At 41.1% G+C, this 19,862-nt stretch overlaps 1 protein-coding gene across 1 annotated transcript in view; it reads right to left on the minus strand.

The window, feature by feature from the left end:
* The window catches only part of LOC126252985 (ATP-dependent translocase ABCB1-like), a 209,928-nt gene extending 190,492 nt beyond the window's left edge, over window positions 1–19,436 (minus strand). The window contains exons 1-2 of the mRNA XM_049954013.1: window positions 19,348–19,436; window positions 438–556 (exon numbers count right to left, since the gene is read on the minus strand). Coding sequence (XP_049809970.1) covers window positions 438–478 — 41 coding nt within the window. The 5' untranslated portion in view covers window positions 479–556; window positions 19,348–19,436. The remainder of the gene's footprint in view (window positions 1–437; window positions 557–19,347) is intronic.
* Between the last annotated feature and the right edge of the window lie 426 nt (window positions 19,437–19,862).

Genomic DNA, 19,862 nt, shown 5'->3' on the forward strand with positions numbered 1-19,862 from the left:
CAAGGGGTAGAGCAACAAGGCACAGGTTTAAGAGATGTGAAGAGATGGATACTTTCAAATAGAGTGAAATTATTTTGCTTAAATGTTTGTTTTCATTTGGCTGCAATTTTTTCTTTTGTTTCATAAGTCTTATCCTTTCACTCCTGCCCCCTTGAATCACAACCTGCACAGCTTCGTAGATCTGCTGAAGATATCGAACTTCTCTGAGCTATCTATACATCAACATCGTGGGAAAATGAAAGTAGTTCCTTTCCGTTGATGGAGTGTGTATAATACTCCATAACTGGTTATGAAAGTTTAATTAGAAGTAATTAGTTACTTTGATTGAACAATTTTACTACTAAACTCACGTGTTAACTGTTAAAGCCTCTCTTTAACTTTAGTACTGACAAATAAAAATGTAGCAAAAATTCTGTAGATATTATTCCGCAACTTACATATCTGCGTCAGGCGGAATTTTCTGCGTTCCAAATTTCATGACTTGACCAGAGCTGTGACGTACTTCAGTAGATGTAGAAGCTGATGACAAAGCGCCTTCTGACACAGGCAATGATGGCTAAAAAGAGAGAAAAGGGAGCTCTCACTTGCGTTTACACTAATAACATGGAGTAATGAAATGTAAACAACTTTATGTTGATCTTCACCGTCTCATTGTTTATACAGGGCGTAACGGGTATAAGTGCAGATATTTCTACCGGTGGCTGAACGACATTAAATCAGTATGTACGTCGTATACACACTAATAATTATAGCTATTACAAGTCGTATATTTTGAAGTTGTTTAGTACTTTCATTTACGTGTGGCAAGAGCACGCCATTGATGCTCATTTTCCCCTGGGTAGCAGGTCAGGAGTTGAAGAGTAGACGTGTGGACGCAGAACTGTTAGTCTATACTGACAGATGTAGTCCACTTAGTGGTGCATCTACGACCACACAAAAAACATCAGATCATTAAGTTTGTGACGTGTTCATGGAAACACTGCTCAATGCAGAGCAAAAACAACTAACAGACTGAATTAAGTTCATATTAAGGTACCACGTAGAAAAATATACGCACTTACATCCGTTACACCCTCTATATGACTTGCCATGCTGATGGATGACGTGAAACTATTTTTCTCTAAATTCAGTATTTTAGGTGTAATTTTAAAATATTCGCTTTTACTGACACTAGATGAACACGAGTATCTATTGTGTTCAGCAAACAGAATAATACATAAATAATTAATACGTAAAAGCAAGGAAGTTCTTTGGAAAAGATATTCCAAAAAGATATTCTGTGATTTAGAAAAAATTCTAATAAAAAATGAACATTAAAACAGCTTCTTCGTTTGTGCGATGCTTCCTTCGTTTTATGCACTAAGCCTTAATGTTGTGTCGATTCCCTAAGGTCTCGACACAATGAGTGGCTAGGTGCACGCGAAACTAACGCAGACGGGCGTAAATTCTGAAACAGGAGACTGGATGAAAAACTATAAAGAAAAGAAGAGAGATTGTCATCTACTTAACTTTTAATGATGTTCTTCTTGTTGAAATACATCTCTTGCATAGTAGTAAGCAATTAGCAATGATACACATGGCGCCTTGCTAGGTAGTAGCGATGGACTAGCTGAAGGCTATTTAATCTGTCTCTCGGCAAATGAGAGGAATACTTGGTAGGTCTAGTCGCAAGCTATGTCGTCCGTACAACTGGGCGAGGTCAAGTCCGTGTCTTGTGACCTGCCCTGTGGTGGCGCTACGTTTGCGAATACACAGTGGCGACACGCGGGTCCGACATGTACTACAGGACCGCGGCCGATTTAAGTTACCACCTAGCAAGTGTGGTGTCTAGCGGTGACACCACACTTAATATATTCCCCCCTCGTTGCTGTATTCCATCGCCGGCCGCGGTGGTCTCGCAGTTCTAGGCGCGCAGTCCGGAACCGTGCGACTGCTACGGTCGCAGGTTCGAATCCTGCCTCGGGCATGGATGTGTGTGATGTCCTTAGGTTAGTTAGGTTTAAGTAGTTCTAAGTTCTAGGGGACTAATGACCACAGCAGTTGAGTCCCATAGTGCTCAGAGCCATTTGAACCATTTGTATTCCATCGTAGTTGGTATTTTTGTCCATAGTGTCTTGGTGAACACTTTCACCACATTCTTAACTCAGATCTCTCAAATTCTGTCTTTATAAATCAATATGTGAAAGCAAGATGCGCATTTTAATTGACATTCTGCACCCAAGGTTACTGTTGCTTTGAATTAAGACATCTATAATTTCTATGTCATTCTTACTTCTATTCATGTCTAGGAACACACATACCATCATTCTGAATGACTTCCATGTATTACGTTCTTTTGGAGTCATTGCTTCCTCCAGATTTTTTTATTGTAACATGAGTCAAAATTGGTACCCAGAAAATATTCTAGGACTGCACTAGCCAAACCTTTAATGAAATATTTAATTGGTCCCAATGTAATATGCAGAAGGGTAACTAAACTTTTTTCCTGGGTACAAGGGGTTATCTACGCCTGGAAGCAACGCTTCTCTCACAGACCATTCTTTCCTAACGCTGCTGTACTCTCTTAAAATTTCCACATAATAATCTAGAAAACAGTGGAATAATACTGTAATTGAGAGTTATCTAGCGGTATCCTATGGTACTAACAATGAAAACGGAAATAGAACTAATAAAAAATACGACACTGGGTGGTATCTAGTGAATTATCTCTGCCCCTTTCCTTCATCATATGCGTACACTGTAGGTAAATGTCAGTTAAAGTATTTCCCCTGAACACAAGCTTCCAATCGATGCAGCACTGTCAGCACACTTCAGTCTTCGCATATAGTGTGCCAATGAATATAGAACATTATCATATTACATTTTTATCGACAGCATTAGAATTTACCGAAAAATACCACACGTCTGTCTTAAACACACGTTTACAGAAGATAGTAAACAGAAAATGGACTAACATTGTTCTGTAAAATACCTTCATTTCATCAAACAATTAAAAAAATTGTTTGTCGGCGCGACGCAGAACTCGATTAGAATTTCAAGATCTTAGGCTAGTCAGATGCAAAACAAACATAGATACAAAGCTACAAAGAACCAAACTCATCGGAAAGGAAGTCAGATGCGTGGAATACGATAATCTGTTTAAGAACGTTGAGGTATAGCTGATGCAGTTAAGGAACAAATTCAGAATCACAGAAAATGAACCTGATGAATTCTGAAATGGGGCTAGCAGCGGCATACGAAAATGAGACGGAAAACATTTTTAATGGGAAAACTAAATTCGAGGTTAATGGGGACAGAGCTTAAGCATTGTTAGACACAGTGTATCTTAATCATTGGAGTGACAATACTAAGTTCGTCTGCACAATCAGTCTGACATTTTTAAGAGAACTTTTAGCGTAAGCTTTTGTGTGATGTTTTCGAGTAATGCTAGTTACTGATCATTACTTCTTTTCAGTTTATGGTTAAATATAGAATATTCCGTTCTGACTAGTGACGCTATTTTAACATTACATGAATTTGTGAAATCCCAGTCATTGTGCGGATTTAGAATCATCCGAGAGTGTAGGAGTGATATCTGCGCCGAGAATTGGTCTACGAATTCCATTTACGATTAGGATAAATGTTCCTATGATGCTGTAAATAATGTAAGTAACTAACTAACCTGCGAAGACTTCTTGCAGTTGACTACCGCGAAGAAGGAAAAGAGAAGTAATGAGTTAGTTGGCACGTACGATTCTCTTTAAAACACCAGTGAAAAACAAATTAAAGTTCATGAGACAAGAGACTTGGTGAGGAAGAGTTATTCTTTCGAAGAAAAGAAATGTTGGACTTCAAATGGTCGCTGGTTTACTTAGCACGGAAGTGAATCTACACTCATCACCTGTGAATAAATCCTTGCAGAGTAAAAGTGTGTTGGGACTTATGAAAAGCAGGTGTGTAGGTCAGCGACTGACAGTAGGTATAGGTTTAGGGTCTGACACCACAATATCTTTGTAGGCATTGTCGAGTAATAACCATTTGGCATCTTCAAGTGGTGTTATTAGGTTACACATTATGGTGATTTTAAATTTAGTTGTTTGGGAGTAGAACTTCACGATTTATTGTCACTCTCATCAGTTCTTTTATGAACGAATTGTCTCTACAACTCGTTCATGCTACAATCAATATCAACACACAGTGTTTATAAATGGAGATTTAAACTGTTTCAGAATTATTTAAAATTTTGCGTAGGTGCCATTCTTCGTTACTTGTTTTAAAATAGTACTTTCAAAAGTCGGATATTTTATTTTTTATTTTTCGCTCTTTTGTGTATAACGAATACTTAATAATGAGCCTACAAATGCATAGAGTTCGACTGCGATAGGAGCGAAAGTTTTCAATGTAAAAGTAGTCTTTGCAGACACACTTCCCATCCCTCCCCCCGACCCACCCCCTAATCACCATCATGCTTGAAAAGACAAGTAATAGACATTGTTGTTGTTGTTGTGGTCTTCAGTCCAGAGACTGGTTTGATGCAGCTCTCCATTCTACTCTATCCTGTACAAGCTTCTTCATCTCCCAGTACCTACTGCAACCCACATCCTTCTGAATCTGTTTAGTGTATTCATCTCTTAGTCTACCTTTACCATTGTTACCCACCACGCTGCCCTCAAATACTAAATTGGTGATTCCTTGATGCCTCAGAATATGCGCTACCAACCGATCCCTTCTTCTAGTCAAGATGTGCCACAAATTTATCTTCTCTCCAATTCTATTCCATATCTACTCATTAGTTATGTGATCAATCCATCAAATCGTCAGCATTCTTCTGTAGCACCTCATTTCGAAAGCTTCTATTCTATTCTTGTCCAAACTATTTATCGTCCATGTTTCACTTCCATACATGGCTACTCTCCATACAAATACTTTCAGAAACGACTTCCTGGCACTTAAATCTATACTCGTTGTTATCAAATGTCTCTTCTTCAGAAACGCTTTCCTTGCCATTGCCAGTCCACATTTTATATCCTCTCTACTTCGACAATCATCAATTATTTTGCTTCAAATGGCTCTGAGCACTATGGGACTCAACTTCTGAGGTCATTAGTCCCCTAGAACTTAGAACTAGTTAAACCTAACTAACCTAAGGACATCACAAACATCCATGCCCGAGGCAGGATTCGAACCTGCGACCGTAGCGGTCTTGCGGTTCCAGACCGCAGCGCCTTTAACCGCACCGCCACTTCGGCCGGCCTATTTTGCTCCCCAAATAGCAAAACTCATTTACTACTTTAAGCGTCTCATTTCCTAATCTAACACCCTCAGCTTCACCCGATTTAATTCGACTACCTTCCGTAGAACGCCAGTTTTCTTTCTCCTGTCGTTATCAGGAGAAAGAAAACTGGCGTTCTACGGATCGGAGCGTGGAATGTCAGGTCCCTTAATCGGGCAGGTAGGTTAGAAAATTTGAAAAGGGAAATGGATAGGTTATAGTTAGATATAGTGGGAATTAGTGAAGTTCGGTGGCAGGAGGAACAAGACTTCTGGTCAGGTGACTACAGGGTTATAAACACAAAGTCAAATAGGGGTAATGCAGGAGTAGGTTTAATAATGAATAGGAAAATAGGAACGCGGGTAAGCTACTACAAACAGCATAGTGAACGCATTATTGTGGCCAAGATAGATACGAAGCCCACACCTACTACAGTAGTACAAGTTTATATGCCAACTAGCTCTGCAGATGACGAAGAAATTGAAGAAATGTATGATGAAATAAAAGAAATTATTCAGATAGTGAAGGGAGACGAAAATTTAATAGTCGTGGGTGACTGGAATTCGAGTGTAGGAAAAGGGAGAGAAGGAAACGTAGTAGGTGAATATGGATTGGGGCTAAGAAATGAAAGAGGAAGCCGCCTGGTAGAATTTTGCACAGAGCACAACTTAATCATAGCTAACACTTGGTTTAAGAATCATGATAGAAGGTTGTATACATGGAAGAACCCTGGAGATACTAAAAGGTATCAGATAGATTATATAATGGTAAGACAGAGATTTAGGAACCAGGTTTTAAATTGCAAGACATTTCCAGGGGCAGATGTGGACTCTGACCACAATCTATTGGTTATGACCTGTAGATTAAAACTGAAGAAACTGCAAAAAGGTGGGAATTTAAGGAGATGGGACCTGGATAAACTGAAAGAACCAGAGGTTGTACAGAGTTTCAGGGAGAGCATAAGGGAACAATTGACAGGAATGGGGGAAACAAATACAGTAGAAGAAGAATGGGTAGCTTTGAGGGATGAAGTAGTGAAGGCAGCAGAGGATCAAGTAGGTAAAAAGACGAGGGCTAGTAGAAATCCTTGGGTAACAGAAGAAATATTGAATTTAATTGATGAAAGGAGAAAATATAAAAATGCAGTAAATGAAGCACGCAAAAAGGAATACAAACGTCTCAAAAATGAGATCGACAGGAAGTGCAAAATGGCTAAGCAGGGATGGCTAGAGGACAAATGTAAGGATGTAGAGGCTTATCTCACTAGGGGTAAGATAGATACTGCCTACAGGAAAATTAAAGAGACCTTTGGAGATAATACAACCACTTGTATGAACATCAAGAGCTCAGATGGAAACCCAGTTCTAAGCAAAGAAGGGAAAGCAGAAAGGTGGAAGGAGTATATAGAGGGTCTATACAAGGGCGATGTACTTGAGGACAATATTATGGAAATGGAAGAGGATGTAGATGAAGATGAAATGGGAGATACGATACTGCGTGAAGAGTTTGACAGAGCACTGAAAGATCTGAGTCGAAACAAGGCACCCGGAGTAGACAACATTCCAGTGGAACTACTAACGGCCTTGGGAGAGCCAGTCCTGACAAAACTCTACCATCTGGTGAGCAAGATGTATGAAACAGGCGAAATACCCTCAGACTTCAAGAAGAATATAATAATTCCAATCCCAAAGAAAGCAGGTGTTGACAGATGTGAGAATTACCGAACAATCAGTTTAATAAGCCACAGCTGCAAAATACTAACACGAATTCTTTACAGACGAATGGAAAAACTGGTAGAAGCCGACCTCGGGGAAGATCAGTTTGGATTCCGTAGAAATACTGGAACACGTGAGGCAATACTGACCTTACGACTTATCTTAGAAGAAAGATTAAGGAAAGGCAAACCTACGTTTCTAGCATTTGTAGACTTAGAGAAAGCTTTTGACAATGTTGACTGGAATACTCTCTTTCAAATTCTAAAGATGGCAGGGGTAAAATACAGGGAGCGAAAGGCTATTTACGATTTGTACAGAAACCAGATGGCAGTTATAAGAGTCGAGGGGCATGAAAGGGAAGCAGTGGTTGGGAAAGGAGTGAGACAGGGTTGTAGCCTCTCCCCGATGTTATTCAATTTGTATATTGAGCAAGCAGTAAAGGAAACAAAAGAAAAATTCGGAGTAGGTATTAAAATTCATGGAGAAGAAATAAAAACTTTGAGGTTCGCCGATGACATTGTAATTCTGTCAGAGACAGCAAAGGACTTGGAAGAGCAGTTGAACGGAATGGATGGTGTCTTGAAGGGAGGATATAAGATGAACATCAACAAAAGCAAAACGAGGATAATGGAATGTAGTCGAATTAAGTCGGGTGATGTTGAGGGTATTAGATTAGGAAATGAGACACTTAAAGTAGTAAAGGAGTTTTGTTATTTGGGGAGCAAATTAACTGATGATGGTCTAAGTAGAGAGGATATAAAATGCAGACTGGCAATGGCAAGGAAAGCGTTTCTGAAGAAGAGAAATTTGTTAACATCGAGTATAGATTTAAGTGTCAGGAAGTCTTTTCTGAAAGTATTTGTATGGAGTGTAGCCATGTATGGAAGTGAAACATGGACGATAAATAGTTTGGACAAAAAGAGAATAGAAGCTTTCGAAATGTGGTGCTACAGAAGAATGCTGAAGATTAGATGGGTAGATCACATAACTAATGAGGAGGTACTGAATAGGATTGGGGAGAAGAGGAGTTTGTGGCACAACTTGACCAGAAGAAGGGATCGGTTGGTAGGACATGTTCTGAGGCATCAAGGGATCACCAATTTAGTATTGGAGGGCAGCGTGGAGGGTAAAAATCGTAGGGGGAGACCAAGAGATGCATACACTAAGCAGATTCAGAAGGATGTAGGTTGCAGTAGGTACTGGGAGATGAAGAAGCTTGCACAGGATAGAGTAGCATGGAGAGCTGCATCAAACCAGTCTCAGGACTGAAGACCACAACAACAACAACCTTCCATTATCATCGTTTTGCTTTTGTTAATGTTCATCTTATATCTTCCTTTCAAGACACTGTCCATTCCGTTCAGCTGCTCTTTCAGGTCCTTTGCTGTCTCTGACAGAATTACAATGTCATCGGCGAACCTCAATGGTTTTATTTCTTCTCAATGGATTTTAATTTCTGCTCTGAATTTTTCTTATGTTTCCTTTACTGCTTGCTCAATATACAGATTGAATAACATCGGCGACAGCTACATTTCCCTCGACTCTTATAACTGCCATCTGGTTTCTGTAAAATCTGCAAATAGCCTTTCGCTCCCTGTATTTTACCCCTGCCACCTTCAGAATTTGAAAGAGAGTATTCCAGTTAACGTTGTCAAAAGCTTTCTCTAAGTCTACAAATGCTAGAAACGTAGGTTTGCCTTTTCTTAATCTTTCTTCTAAGATAAGTCGTAAGGTTAGTATTGCCTCACGTGTTCCAACATTTCGACGGAATCCAAACTGACCTTCACCGAGGTCGGCTTCTACCAGTTTTTCCATTCGTTTGTAAGGAATTCGTGTTAGTATTTTGCAGCCGTGGCTTATTAAACTGATAGTTCGGTAGTTTTCACATCTGTCAACACCTGCTTTCTTTGGGATTGGAATTATTATATTCTTCTTGAAATCAGAGGGTATTTCGCCTGTCTCATACATCTTACTCACTAGATGGTACAGTTTTGTTAGGACTAGCTCTCCCAAGGCTATCAGTAGTTCTACTGGATGTTGTATACTCCCGGGGCCTTGTTTCGACTTAGGTCTTTCAGTGCTCTGTCAAACTCTTCACGCAGTATCGTATCTGCCATTTCATCTTCATCTACATCCTCTTCCATTTCCATAATATTGTCCTCAAGTACATCGCCCTTGTATAAACCCTCTATATACTCCTTCCACCTTTCTGCTTTCCCTTCTTTGCTTAGAACTGTGTTTCCATCTGAGCTCTTCATATTCATGCAAGTGGTTCTCTTTTATCCAAAGGTCACTTTAATTTTCCTGTAGGAATTTGTCCTCTAGCCATCCCTGCTTAGTCATTTTGCACTTCCTGTCGATCTCATTTTTGAGACATTTGTATTGCTTTTCCACGCTTCAGTTACTGCATTTTTGTATTTTCTCCTTTCATCAATTAAATTCAATGTATCTTTTGTTACCCAAGGATTTTTACTAGCCCTCGTCTTTTTACCTACTTGTTCCTCTACTGCCTTCACTATTTCATCTCTCAAAGCTACCCATTCTTCTTCTACTGTATTTCTTTGCCGCATTCTTGTCAATCGTTCGCTAATGCTCCCTCTGGAACTCTCTACAACCTCTGTTTCTGTCAGTTTATCCAGGTACCATCTCCTTAAATTCAGACTTTTTTTCAGTTTCCTCAGTTTTAATCTACAGTTCCTAACCAATAGAAAGTGGTCAGAGTCCACATCTGCACCTGGAAATATCTTACAATTTAAAATCTGGTTCCTAAATCTCTGTCTTACCATCATATAATCGATCTGAGACTTTCCACTATCTCCAGGCTTCTTCCATGTATACAATCTTCTTTCATGATTCTTGAACCAAGTGTTACCTATGATTAAGTTAGGCTCTGTGCAAAATTTCACCAGGTGGCCTCGTCTTTCATTCCTATCGCGTTCCAGTCATCCATGATTCTTAAATTTTCGTCTCCCTTCATTATCTGAATAATTTCTTTTATCTCATCATACATTTCATCAATCTCTTCGTCATTTGCGGAGCTGGTTGGCATATAAACTTGTACTACTGTGGTAAGCGTGGGCTTCGTGTCTATCTTTGCAACAATAATGCGTTCAATATGCTGTTAGTAGTAGCTTACCCACATTCCTATTTTTTTTATTTATTATTAAACCTACGCCTGCATTACCCCTATTTGTTTTTTATTTATAACCCTGTATTCACCTGACCAGAAGTCTTGTTCCTCATGCCACCGAACCTCACTAATTCCCACAATATCTAACTTCAACCTATCCATTTCCCTTTTTAAATTTTCTAACCTACCTGCCAGATTAAGGGACCTGACATTCCACGCTCCGATCCGTAGAATGCTAGTTTTCTTTCTCCTGATAACGACATCCTCTTGAGTAGTCCCCGCCCGGAGATCCGAATGGGGGACTATTTTACCTCCGGAATATTTACCCAAAAGAACGCCATCATCATTTAACCATACAGTAAAGCTGCATGCCCTCCGGAAGAATTACGGCTGTAGTTTCCCCTTGCTTTCAGCCGTTCGCAGTACCAGCACAGCAAGGTCGTTTTGGTTAGTGTTACAAGGCCAGATCAGTCAATCATCCAGGCTGTTGCCCCTGCAACTACTGAAAAGGCTGCTGCCCCTCTTCAGGAACCACACGTTTGTCTGGCCTCTCAACAGATAACCCTCCGTTGCGGTTGCACCTACGGTACGGCTATCTGTATCACTATCTGTATCCTTGAGGCATGCAAGCCTCCCCACCAACGGCAAAGTCCATGGTTCATGGAGGGGGGGGGGGGTAATAGACATTACTTGCGTAAATTAATGCTGTTTATGATTTGTACCTGTACATTTTTGTTTGAATAAATTGCTTGCTTAACCCTACAGAGGCCGGTGTGGTGGATGGTGGAACTGTGTTGGCAAAAATCAGGTTACTATCACTTTGCCAGCTTGTGTGGTTCATCAATGGAGTGGTGAGTGGATGGGTGATAGCCGTTTGGAATATCATCATGAAACTTTCATTTATTTCTCAGTGAACTACAACGGTTGTGACGTTGCCTGGAGAAGCTAGTGCTCCTAAGACGATAGCTTTAGGCAGAGCGGTGACAACGATGACCTGGTAAACACAGCAGGCAGCAGTCCTCAAGGCAGACTGGCGGCAGCCTGGCTTCACCGAACATGGTATGACGAGTTGCACAGACTCACACTGTGGACCCAGCGTGGATGAGAGAGCTCACAGCAGCAGTAGTATCTGTTCACACGAATAGAGGCGTGCAGCAACTAGTTTACCTACACGATCGATGGTGGCGCGTTGCTCTGCTACCCAAGGTCGAACCACAGACCACATGGACAGGAGGCCGACAGCAGCTGAGGTAGGCCTGCGGGTCACCAGTCAGTTGGGCGGAGCTAAGTCTGCACAAACAGCCGAGCCACAGCTAGCAGTGGCAGAGTCCGGAGTTGATCAGTTGTTGATTCATAAGGACGCACAGACCGTCGTAGGTACACCTCAGAGTTGCGGTTCGCAGACTGTTGTGACTCTGTCTGGATATTTATGGTATTTATATGCTCTTCGGCAGTCCTTCTTTTGCTAAAGCATCGGTTACTATCCCATAAGCCACAACATAGAGGCAGCTCCTGCATGCAGAAATCATGTCGCTCACACCATGGCGGCTCTGCCTTTCTGCTGTGTCAGTGGTATTAAGCCCCCGGTCCCTCTGCTTTGATATAGCATGTGGTAACCTCCTCAATTCCTTGCAGACAGTGCTTAAAAGTATAAAAACGTAGCACTTTATGTAAATTCATGTGGTCAGCTTGAACTGAAATGTTTTCACAGCATTTCACATTATCTGTGGGTGATATCGCAATTTTACCCAGCCAGGCCAAGAAAATTAATTACAACGCCGGACGTCATTCCCCTTCTGGATATTTGGGCCACTGGATCCAGTTCACGGCAGTTATGCAAAGTTTGATAACAAACTTAGAAGCTGACAATTACATACAGCACATTCCGTTTCCTCGATTTAACCACAAGGACCATTGAGTGTAGCCTACTATAATGTAAACACTATTTCCTACATCTGGTAGAGCGAATTTTGCTTTCCTACAGTAACATCATTCCACTGAACCATTACTTAGAGACAAATTCAATGTCATCTCCAAATTCAGCCCTCTCGACGGATTCGTAAGTAGTCAGTGAACAGTAAATATTCCTGCTCATTTCCTTCTTATGCTTCGCTGTAGCATTTATCCTTCTTTCTCCAGAAGTTTCTAATCTAATTCTTACCTAACTAACCATTACTTGCTACAGGTAACACAATCCACTGTTAGTTGATGTACTAAGAGTCCCCAAGGGTGCGCAGCTTTCCACCTGAGGTAGATGCAGGTAACACAAAACGAGAACCACAACAGCACCAAAAATCGAGATACTCAAGACGATAAAGTTATCATTTCGATTATTGTGATACTGCCATATGTGCTGGAACATTTTTCATTGATAACACGATACTTCTGTGAAGCTATACGTTAATACAATGAATGAGAAGTGTCTGGTTTAAGGGTGCCATTTAAATATGTCATATTCTGAGTTGGCAACAGGTCTAATGTTCTTTCAGCACACCAAGAGTGGTGTATGGTTCGTTATGGTTGTTCCAATGATGGTATCTGGGAGACAGAATGTTGTATCCACTATAATACAGGTTCTACCAAAACAAATATTTCACTATTTTGTGATTACAACCTCGTTAAATTTTTGGGCCAACTTTGTTTGTAACAGCTCAATATTACTATTTGTGGAACAAACACGGTGTTAACCGACTTCATAGTAAACTCACAGCACACCTACTCCTAGAAAGTATGGGTGTGGCGTCAGAACATCCTCTGGCACGCAATCACTTCTGCCTTAGCCGGGAATAACAGCATTTCACAACCTGGAGTGACAGTTCAAGCCATCCTGGATGTCATCCATCAGTATTGTTCAGCTATTCGACGAACAGGTGCCCTTCATACTCTATGACCTGCTGATATGTGATCCTGTGCTTCGTTCAACACTTCATCCCTCTGAGCTGGTAATACCACGATGTTTGGCCAGAACTCCGCCAACCTACACAGCAGAAGGTTGGGCATAGCGAACTGCAGCTGTGTCCTAAATAACTGGTAATCTGCATTAGTGGTCTGTGCATCTTCCCACTTCGCCAATACTCATATGCCTTATAATCTTTCTGCTTAACGCATCAGCATTGCTTTTCATCCTGCTGGGTGTGTTTAGTATGTCAATCAGTTTCAGTCAGTTGTAATCACCAGTGAGTTAATCTTCTTGAAGGATCCTTCAATCCTAATAACAAATTTAATGCAGCGTAGTGGTATATAACTTTGAATTTCTTACCACACAGGTAAAAGCAAAAACACATAATACAATATATAACACACAGCATCTCATTTCTCTGTTGTCGAGTATTTCTGTTCAGCTTTATATATCTGTGTAGATGTATATGTTAATGTGTCTTCCCTGAAATTCACATCCTGACTTGACTTCGAATGCACATCACCTGGTCGCTTGTACCACAGAACCACATAAATCCTTTATCATAATTCTGAAATGTTAATATGGGAATAGTTGATGATGTCTCTTTATTTCACTAACATAGTTTGGCAATCGGTTGCCCACTGGAATTTTACACCTATTTTTGAAAAATGAGTTAACGGTCTAGCGATTTCAGTTAACCGTTTCATAAATTTCCTATAATAATTACACAGACCTAAAAATTAAGTTTTTTTTTAAGTTTGCATCAGTGAGGAATCACAGACAGTACACTCACCCCATTTTGGCTAATGACATGACCCAGTGAGTTTTCAGTATTTAATGTCAAGCATCCGAAATGTTACATCCAGCTCTTGTGTATGCTCCTCTAGACCTTTATGAAGCGCAGTAATGGCTTCTAAACAGAACATACACTGGTGTGATTTCGGTCTCCTTGGCACTCCAACTAATACCCTCTGGAATGTGGCTGGCACATTCTTGAGCCCAATAGGCGTCGATACGATGGGACTGCTGTCAGTGGCTGGTTTTTCGGTACCATTTCCAACTGATGATACCCAGTTTTTAAATCCACTGTGGAGACTTACATACACTGACACATGTTGTCCAATGTTTCCATTATACTTGGCATAGGATATGTGTCCATCACTATTCTTGATTCTGATGTCACTAATCACAACAGAGCCTCTACTTCTTCATCCTGTCTGATGACTGCCATGGACTACCACTCTCATCAGTAACACCATCCTTCAACTGTTGATTGGCGAATTCCTCTATTATCACCTGGAAGTGCTGATGTACGCTGTATAGCTTCTTGTACACAGGAGTGTTATCCCCAATCAGGATTTTATGCTGCGTCGCAGGTGTGACTGGTAATGGTCCACTGTGACTGAATAAATCTGCAAATCAGATTAACAGAGTTTCTATAGCTGTCTTAAGTTTCAGTTTGCAGTGCTGTACTTTTTCGCGTATTACACATCATTTATTCTTTGCCTCCAACAGGGGTCTACCCTTGACCCATCCAAGTTGTCCTCGCCTAGAACAAGCAAACTGACAATCACTAGCCCCTTCGACAGATCACACACATTCACTGAAAGCATATCACCTACATCTTCTTCCTGTATACGTGTTGTGCTTGATCATACGAAGTGTGAAGTATCCAATACATCATTTTATCTCAACAGCTCTATAACACACAACATGTTGTCCAGGAAATTAGGATCTACACCCATCCAGAACAGATTTCCCATATCTCATGATACTTTACAACTTGGATTGAACTTTGATGAATATGTATGCATTTTATCCATTTATGCCTTCATGATCAGTGAACCTTGTGCAAATGAATCATTTACTGTCATTTTTCTGAACTGGAACATTGGAGCTCTGGGTTCGATTGTGTGCTGCAAACATCAAATTCTGCATGACTGTTATTCAGTATATCCAGGCCTAGGATCGTGTGGTTCTCCTCACCCACATGGGGAAATATTTTGATATATTCCCAAAAATTTCTTGCCACAGTACAAAAACTGAGCGATGTTCACCCCAATGATGTATAATCATTGTCCCTACCACACATAATCTACATCATGAAGAATTCAGTCTCTTCCTACCCAAGATGTTAAGACTACTTACCGACACATGAACCTCAGTGTTTACTAAAAAATTGTTTTCTGTTCGACTCACCATGCACATCAAGTAATGTTCCATCTTTGTAGCGTTATACTTACTGGGGTGCCACCTGGTAGTTGAGGAATTGCTGTTGGTTAACAAACCATTACCATGACTTCACCCACTTTTGTTTTACTCTCATAATCAAGTGCCAAATGCCCCACTACCCCACACTTACAGTACTGTGGTTCATGGCGTTGTTTCCGAATCTGACCCACACACTCACACCTATAGCATTTCACTTCGAGAAAACAAACACTCCATTTATTTTGCACCTTTGTCGCTATGCCTACTTCCTCTAGTTGTGTAGCAACTATAAGCACAGATGTCATATTCTTTGGATTTTCCATAGTCACCCTCCTTGACATATTGTGTGGAAGTCCTCTCAAAAACATCTTGTGCTCCGTGTTTTGCCTCCTCCAGAATAATTTTATTCGGCTTGTTATTAATTCATACATTTGCGCGTTGATGTTCCTAAGAATGTTTTCACTGATCTGTTTTGTTTCGGGGATACAAGTTAAGTTGCTTCTTACGTTAATGCTGATGGATTCTCTTTTTGAGCTGTACAAATGTTCTTGCCTTATTCAGTCCCTCGTGATACTGGGTACATGTCTTCGCGTCACTCACGAATCGTAACTTTCTCAAATGAGAATCTACTTCAACGACCAACCACCCAGAATAGCAGTAGCTCCCAGATTGTCGATAAACTCTGACACATCCTCAGTCGCTCTAGCCAAATAAGTAGCCACCAGTCGAGCCATAAAGTGACCTGCAAAAGGAGCTCATACGCTGAATGAAACCTCTGCTTCTATTGTAGCAGTTAGTTCAACGTATGTAAGCACATTATCTCGCTTTAAAGAGTCAAGCTACTTTTGTTAACATGGCACTCCTCTCTGATAGTTCGTCTATTAGTTTCACCAATGATTCTGATGTCTCCTGTGTCGTCAGTAGCTCTTTTTTCTGGCAGCTGTGTGACTTCTAGCTGTCAAAAATACAATATATTTGAAGTACACAACACATTATCAAAGCAATAAACAGCTACCATGAACTCTTGGGCATAAATACAAAAATTGTGGCTCATGCCTCTGTCATCGGCACATACTCCCTGTAATTCCCCCTGAACTGTGACAAATCCGCAGGTTCCTCAGGTTTCACAAATTTTACATTCAAGTTTCAGTCCACGTCAGTTACATCATGGACATATACAAAACAAAACAAAAAAATAGGCCACAAAATAGAAAACCAAGAAAAATATACTGCTGAACTGCACATAGCGGCTGAAACTTGGTCCTGGGACCAGCTGCAGAAGTCAGTAATCACTTCTGATTCCTCTAACAGAGGCGAGGCTGCTTTGGTAGCACACTATGATGGATGGTGGAATCAGGTTGACATAAGTCAGGAGGCAAACAGTTCACAACCCTGGGCAGGGTAGCAGTGGAATGGTCAGTGGCTGCCTTATAGTCCTCTGACGTATCGTCATGACAACATTATTGTTAAAACACTCATTTATTGCTCAGCAAAGCACAACAACCACGACGATACTCGGTGAAGTCAATGCCCCCAGAACGTACGCTGTAAGCGGCCTGCGAAGAGGTGATTCCATAAATAGTGTCTCGCTGCCCGTGGAGTGATGTTGGCACCAACTCTACAAGGGCGCTAACCATAGCAGCGGCCGATGGCTGACACTGCTCACTAGAGGCAGCCTGGTTGCACAGGACATTCTGACAGGATGCACAGAATCACACTGTGGACGCAGCACTGATGAGACAGCTCACAGCAGCAGCAGCATGTGCCCACATTAGCACAGGTGGGCAGTTGTCTGTTCCCATAAGCTACGGCGGCTGAGAAGCTGCACAGCCCATGCCTCAAACCATACACTAGCAGAGCAGGAGGCCAGCAGTGGCAGAGGTAGTAGGTGGTCCACCAGTTAGAGAGCGCTAACTCAGCAGCAATCGACTCAGTGAGAACACCAGGGCGACAGTTAAGAACAGCAGAGGTGGTCATTTGTTGACTCATCTAGACTTGCAGACCGTTGTATGTCCCCCCTTGGAGTTGGTGGCTGGTGGTGGCTGTCAGACTACAGTACCTTTGTCCAGAAATGACAAATACTAATATGGGCTTGGATGTTCCTTGTTTTGCTAAAGCATCACTTTCTACCCTGTAAGTCATAACAGCTCCACAGCTCAGGCTTGAAGCAATCAGATCACCCATGCCATGTTGGCTATGGCTTTCTGCTGCACCATTGTTATCACAGCTGTGGTCCCTCTGCTTGGCCGTAGCATAAAGTAAACTTCTCGACGCCTCAGAAACAGTACTTGTCATGTCAGCAGGTAGACCTGGTCAGCCGGAACTGGCCTCCTATCATAGCATCTTTCATTATCCATAGGCAGTGTCTTAGTTGTAGCCAGCCGTGCCAAGTAAATTAACTGTAGCGCCGCAACTCTTTGCTTCATGCATTTTCAATCTTATACAGTTGGAATGATCAATGCATTTATTTTATAGCTGTATTCATTTCGTTTTGCACCTAGACATCTAATGTCTCTTGGCGTCAGATTCAAGTTAACTGTTTTCTTAGGAGGAGAAGAACTTCTTCGACGAGATCTGTATAAAAAAGTTTATTGTAGATAACCGGTTTCGATGAAACGAAGTTACCGTCTCCAGATCTTCATTAAGATTATTAGAAATATCCTGTGCCAGCTATACACAAAGTCATTCCATTGAATTTTCAGGTACATAAAACGTGTATTGGGACATCAAAATTAAAACTACTGTGTACAACACAATTAGCCAAAACATCGTTCCCATAAGATAACAGCGACTGATAACCTCAGATGTTAAGTCCCATAGTGCTCGGAGCCATTTGGCGAAGTATGTTATACAGAGTAAATTTAATTTATACGTGCCAGCACACCGCTCATTTCATGTCTTAAGCACCTGGAAATTCAATGGAAAGATTCTGTATGTAGCTGGCACAAGATATTTGTAATAACCTTTATGAAGATCTGAAGATGGTAACTTAGTTTTACCGAAACCGGTTATCTACATTAAAGTTTTTTATAGCGATCAGGACTACGAAGTTTTTTTTCTCCTAAGTAATCACTCCATATCGCCCCTTAGAGCTCAACATGATTAGACTAATTGGTTTCCTTTAAGTCTCTTATGTCTGACGTATTTCCATTGGCGGTTGCGATTACGACTCCACATCCTAATCCTATCGGTCACACTTTCCCATGATGCCTCAGCTGGCCTTGCAGCAAGGTCAGACACACAGAGTGGAATTCAGTGTTTACAAAGCTGCCCTTAACCAGAAGCTCGGGTTGAATGCCACCGTGCTTCACTAGGCATGCTCCTGTTGGCGTTAGTACATACTTTTCTTCCTTCAACCACAAATATGACCTATCCACTTAATTGCTGGGAAACGTCAGTTTAACGTGGTCATAGAACACAGTGCAACTTGGCATTTCTGGTATATTTAAATCATTTACAGAGAAGAGTAACAGAAAAAATCACAGGAACGACTATGAAGTGAACCCAAATACATGCATTTGCGATATGAAACATAGCTACACGTAATGACACTTTAGTCAAGTTTCGGGTACATAATGGTAACCAGGATATCCATTGAAAACACATATAAGAAGTACAAGTAAGTGATTTTTCAATATACTGTACTAAGAACTAATAAAATTAAGTAATTAACCAGAAGGTGCAACGAAGGAACAAACGTCTAACCTCCAAAGCAATTGCAGTAGCGAAGTAATTGCAACAGTCATTTCTGATGCACTTAATACACTAAAAGAATGAGGTAAAGCATGTTGCTAATAGAGTAAAATTAAGCTGAAAAAGACGAATAAACATTCATACTTTATAACGAGATACATAGCACTGAATAAGCTACAGTAGACAAATGGCTGCAGAATAATAATAAAATTTATTTGGATGTTACTACATCCAACGTAAAATCGCAAGTGCTGTATTGTGGGGGTGTGTAACATAATGAGGTAGATACCCTGAAACGCTTTATGTGAAATACAGGTAAACCTCTCAGTTCAAAAGGTTAAGAAGTATGGCTTAGTGAATACATGTCACTCGTTGAAATATTGAAAGACTGAACAAAACACACAGGGCGCAGGTTGAGTACATGAAGAGTGCATAGCGAGCCACATACCTTGAACGAGGAAATAGCAGACAACAGCTCTATGTGCGCGTGAGCCAGTTAACTATGATCTGTCACCACGGAATGTAAGACCAACTGCTTTTGTTGGCACTTGCCCGCAAACCGATCAATGGAATCCCCCCCTCCCTTCCTCCCTCCTTCCCCACCCTTATCACCCATCTCTCCCCGGGAGCCTGTAACTTGTAGAGGTGCAAGCTCTGTGACGATGAATCACAGTGTGACGTTGCTCCATTTACTTCTCCGGAAGCGGGAACAGCTGTGGCCAGCGTTGTGTAATGTCTCACGTGTTGTGTCGTGTTGGAACTGTTGAGTTGGCATGTTTTGCAACCGTGCAGAAAGATCCGTGAGCGCTGCTTTGCTGTAGTTTTCTTATCAGGGTACCGAACTGCCAACGCATTCAGTGTTAAATATATCACTCTTACCAGATGGAACAAACAAGCGCATACTTCGCTTATCGCGCTTTTGATCGTGCCTGGTCCCCGTTTGGAGAAAAAAAAAATTTTTAA

The sequence above is a fragment of the Schistocerca nitens genome, chromosome 4 (genome assembly GCF_023898315.1).
Source record: "Schistocerca nitens isolate TAMUIC-IGC-003100 chromosome 4, iqSchNite1.1, whole genome shotgun sequence".
In the NCBI taxonomy this organism is placed as follows: Eukaryota; Metazoa; Arthropoda; class Insecta; order Orthoptera; family Acrididae; genus Schistocerca; species Schistocerca nitens.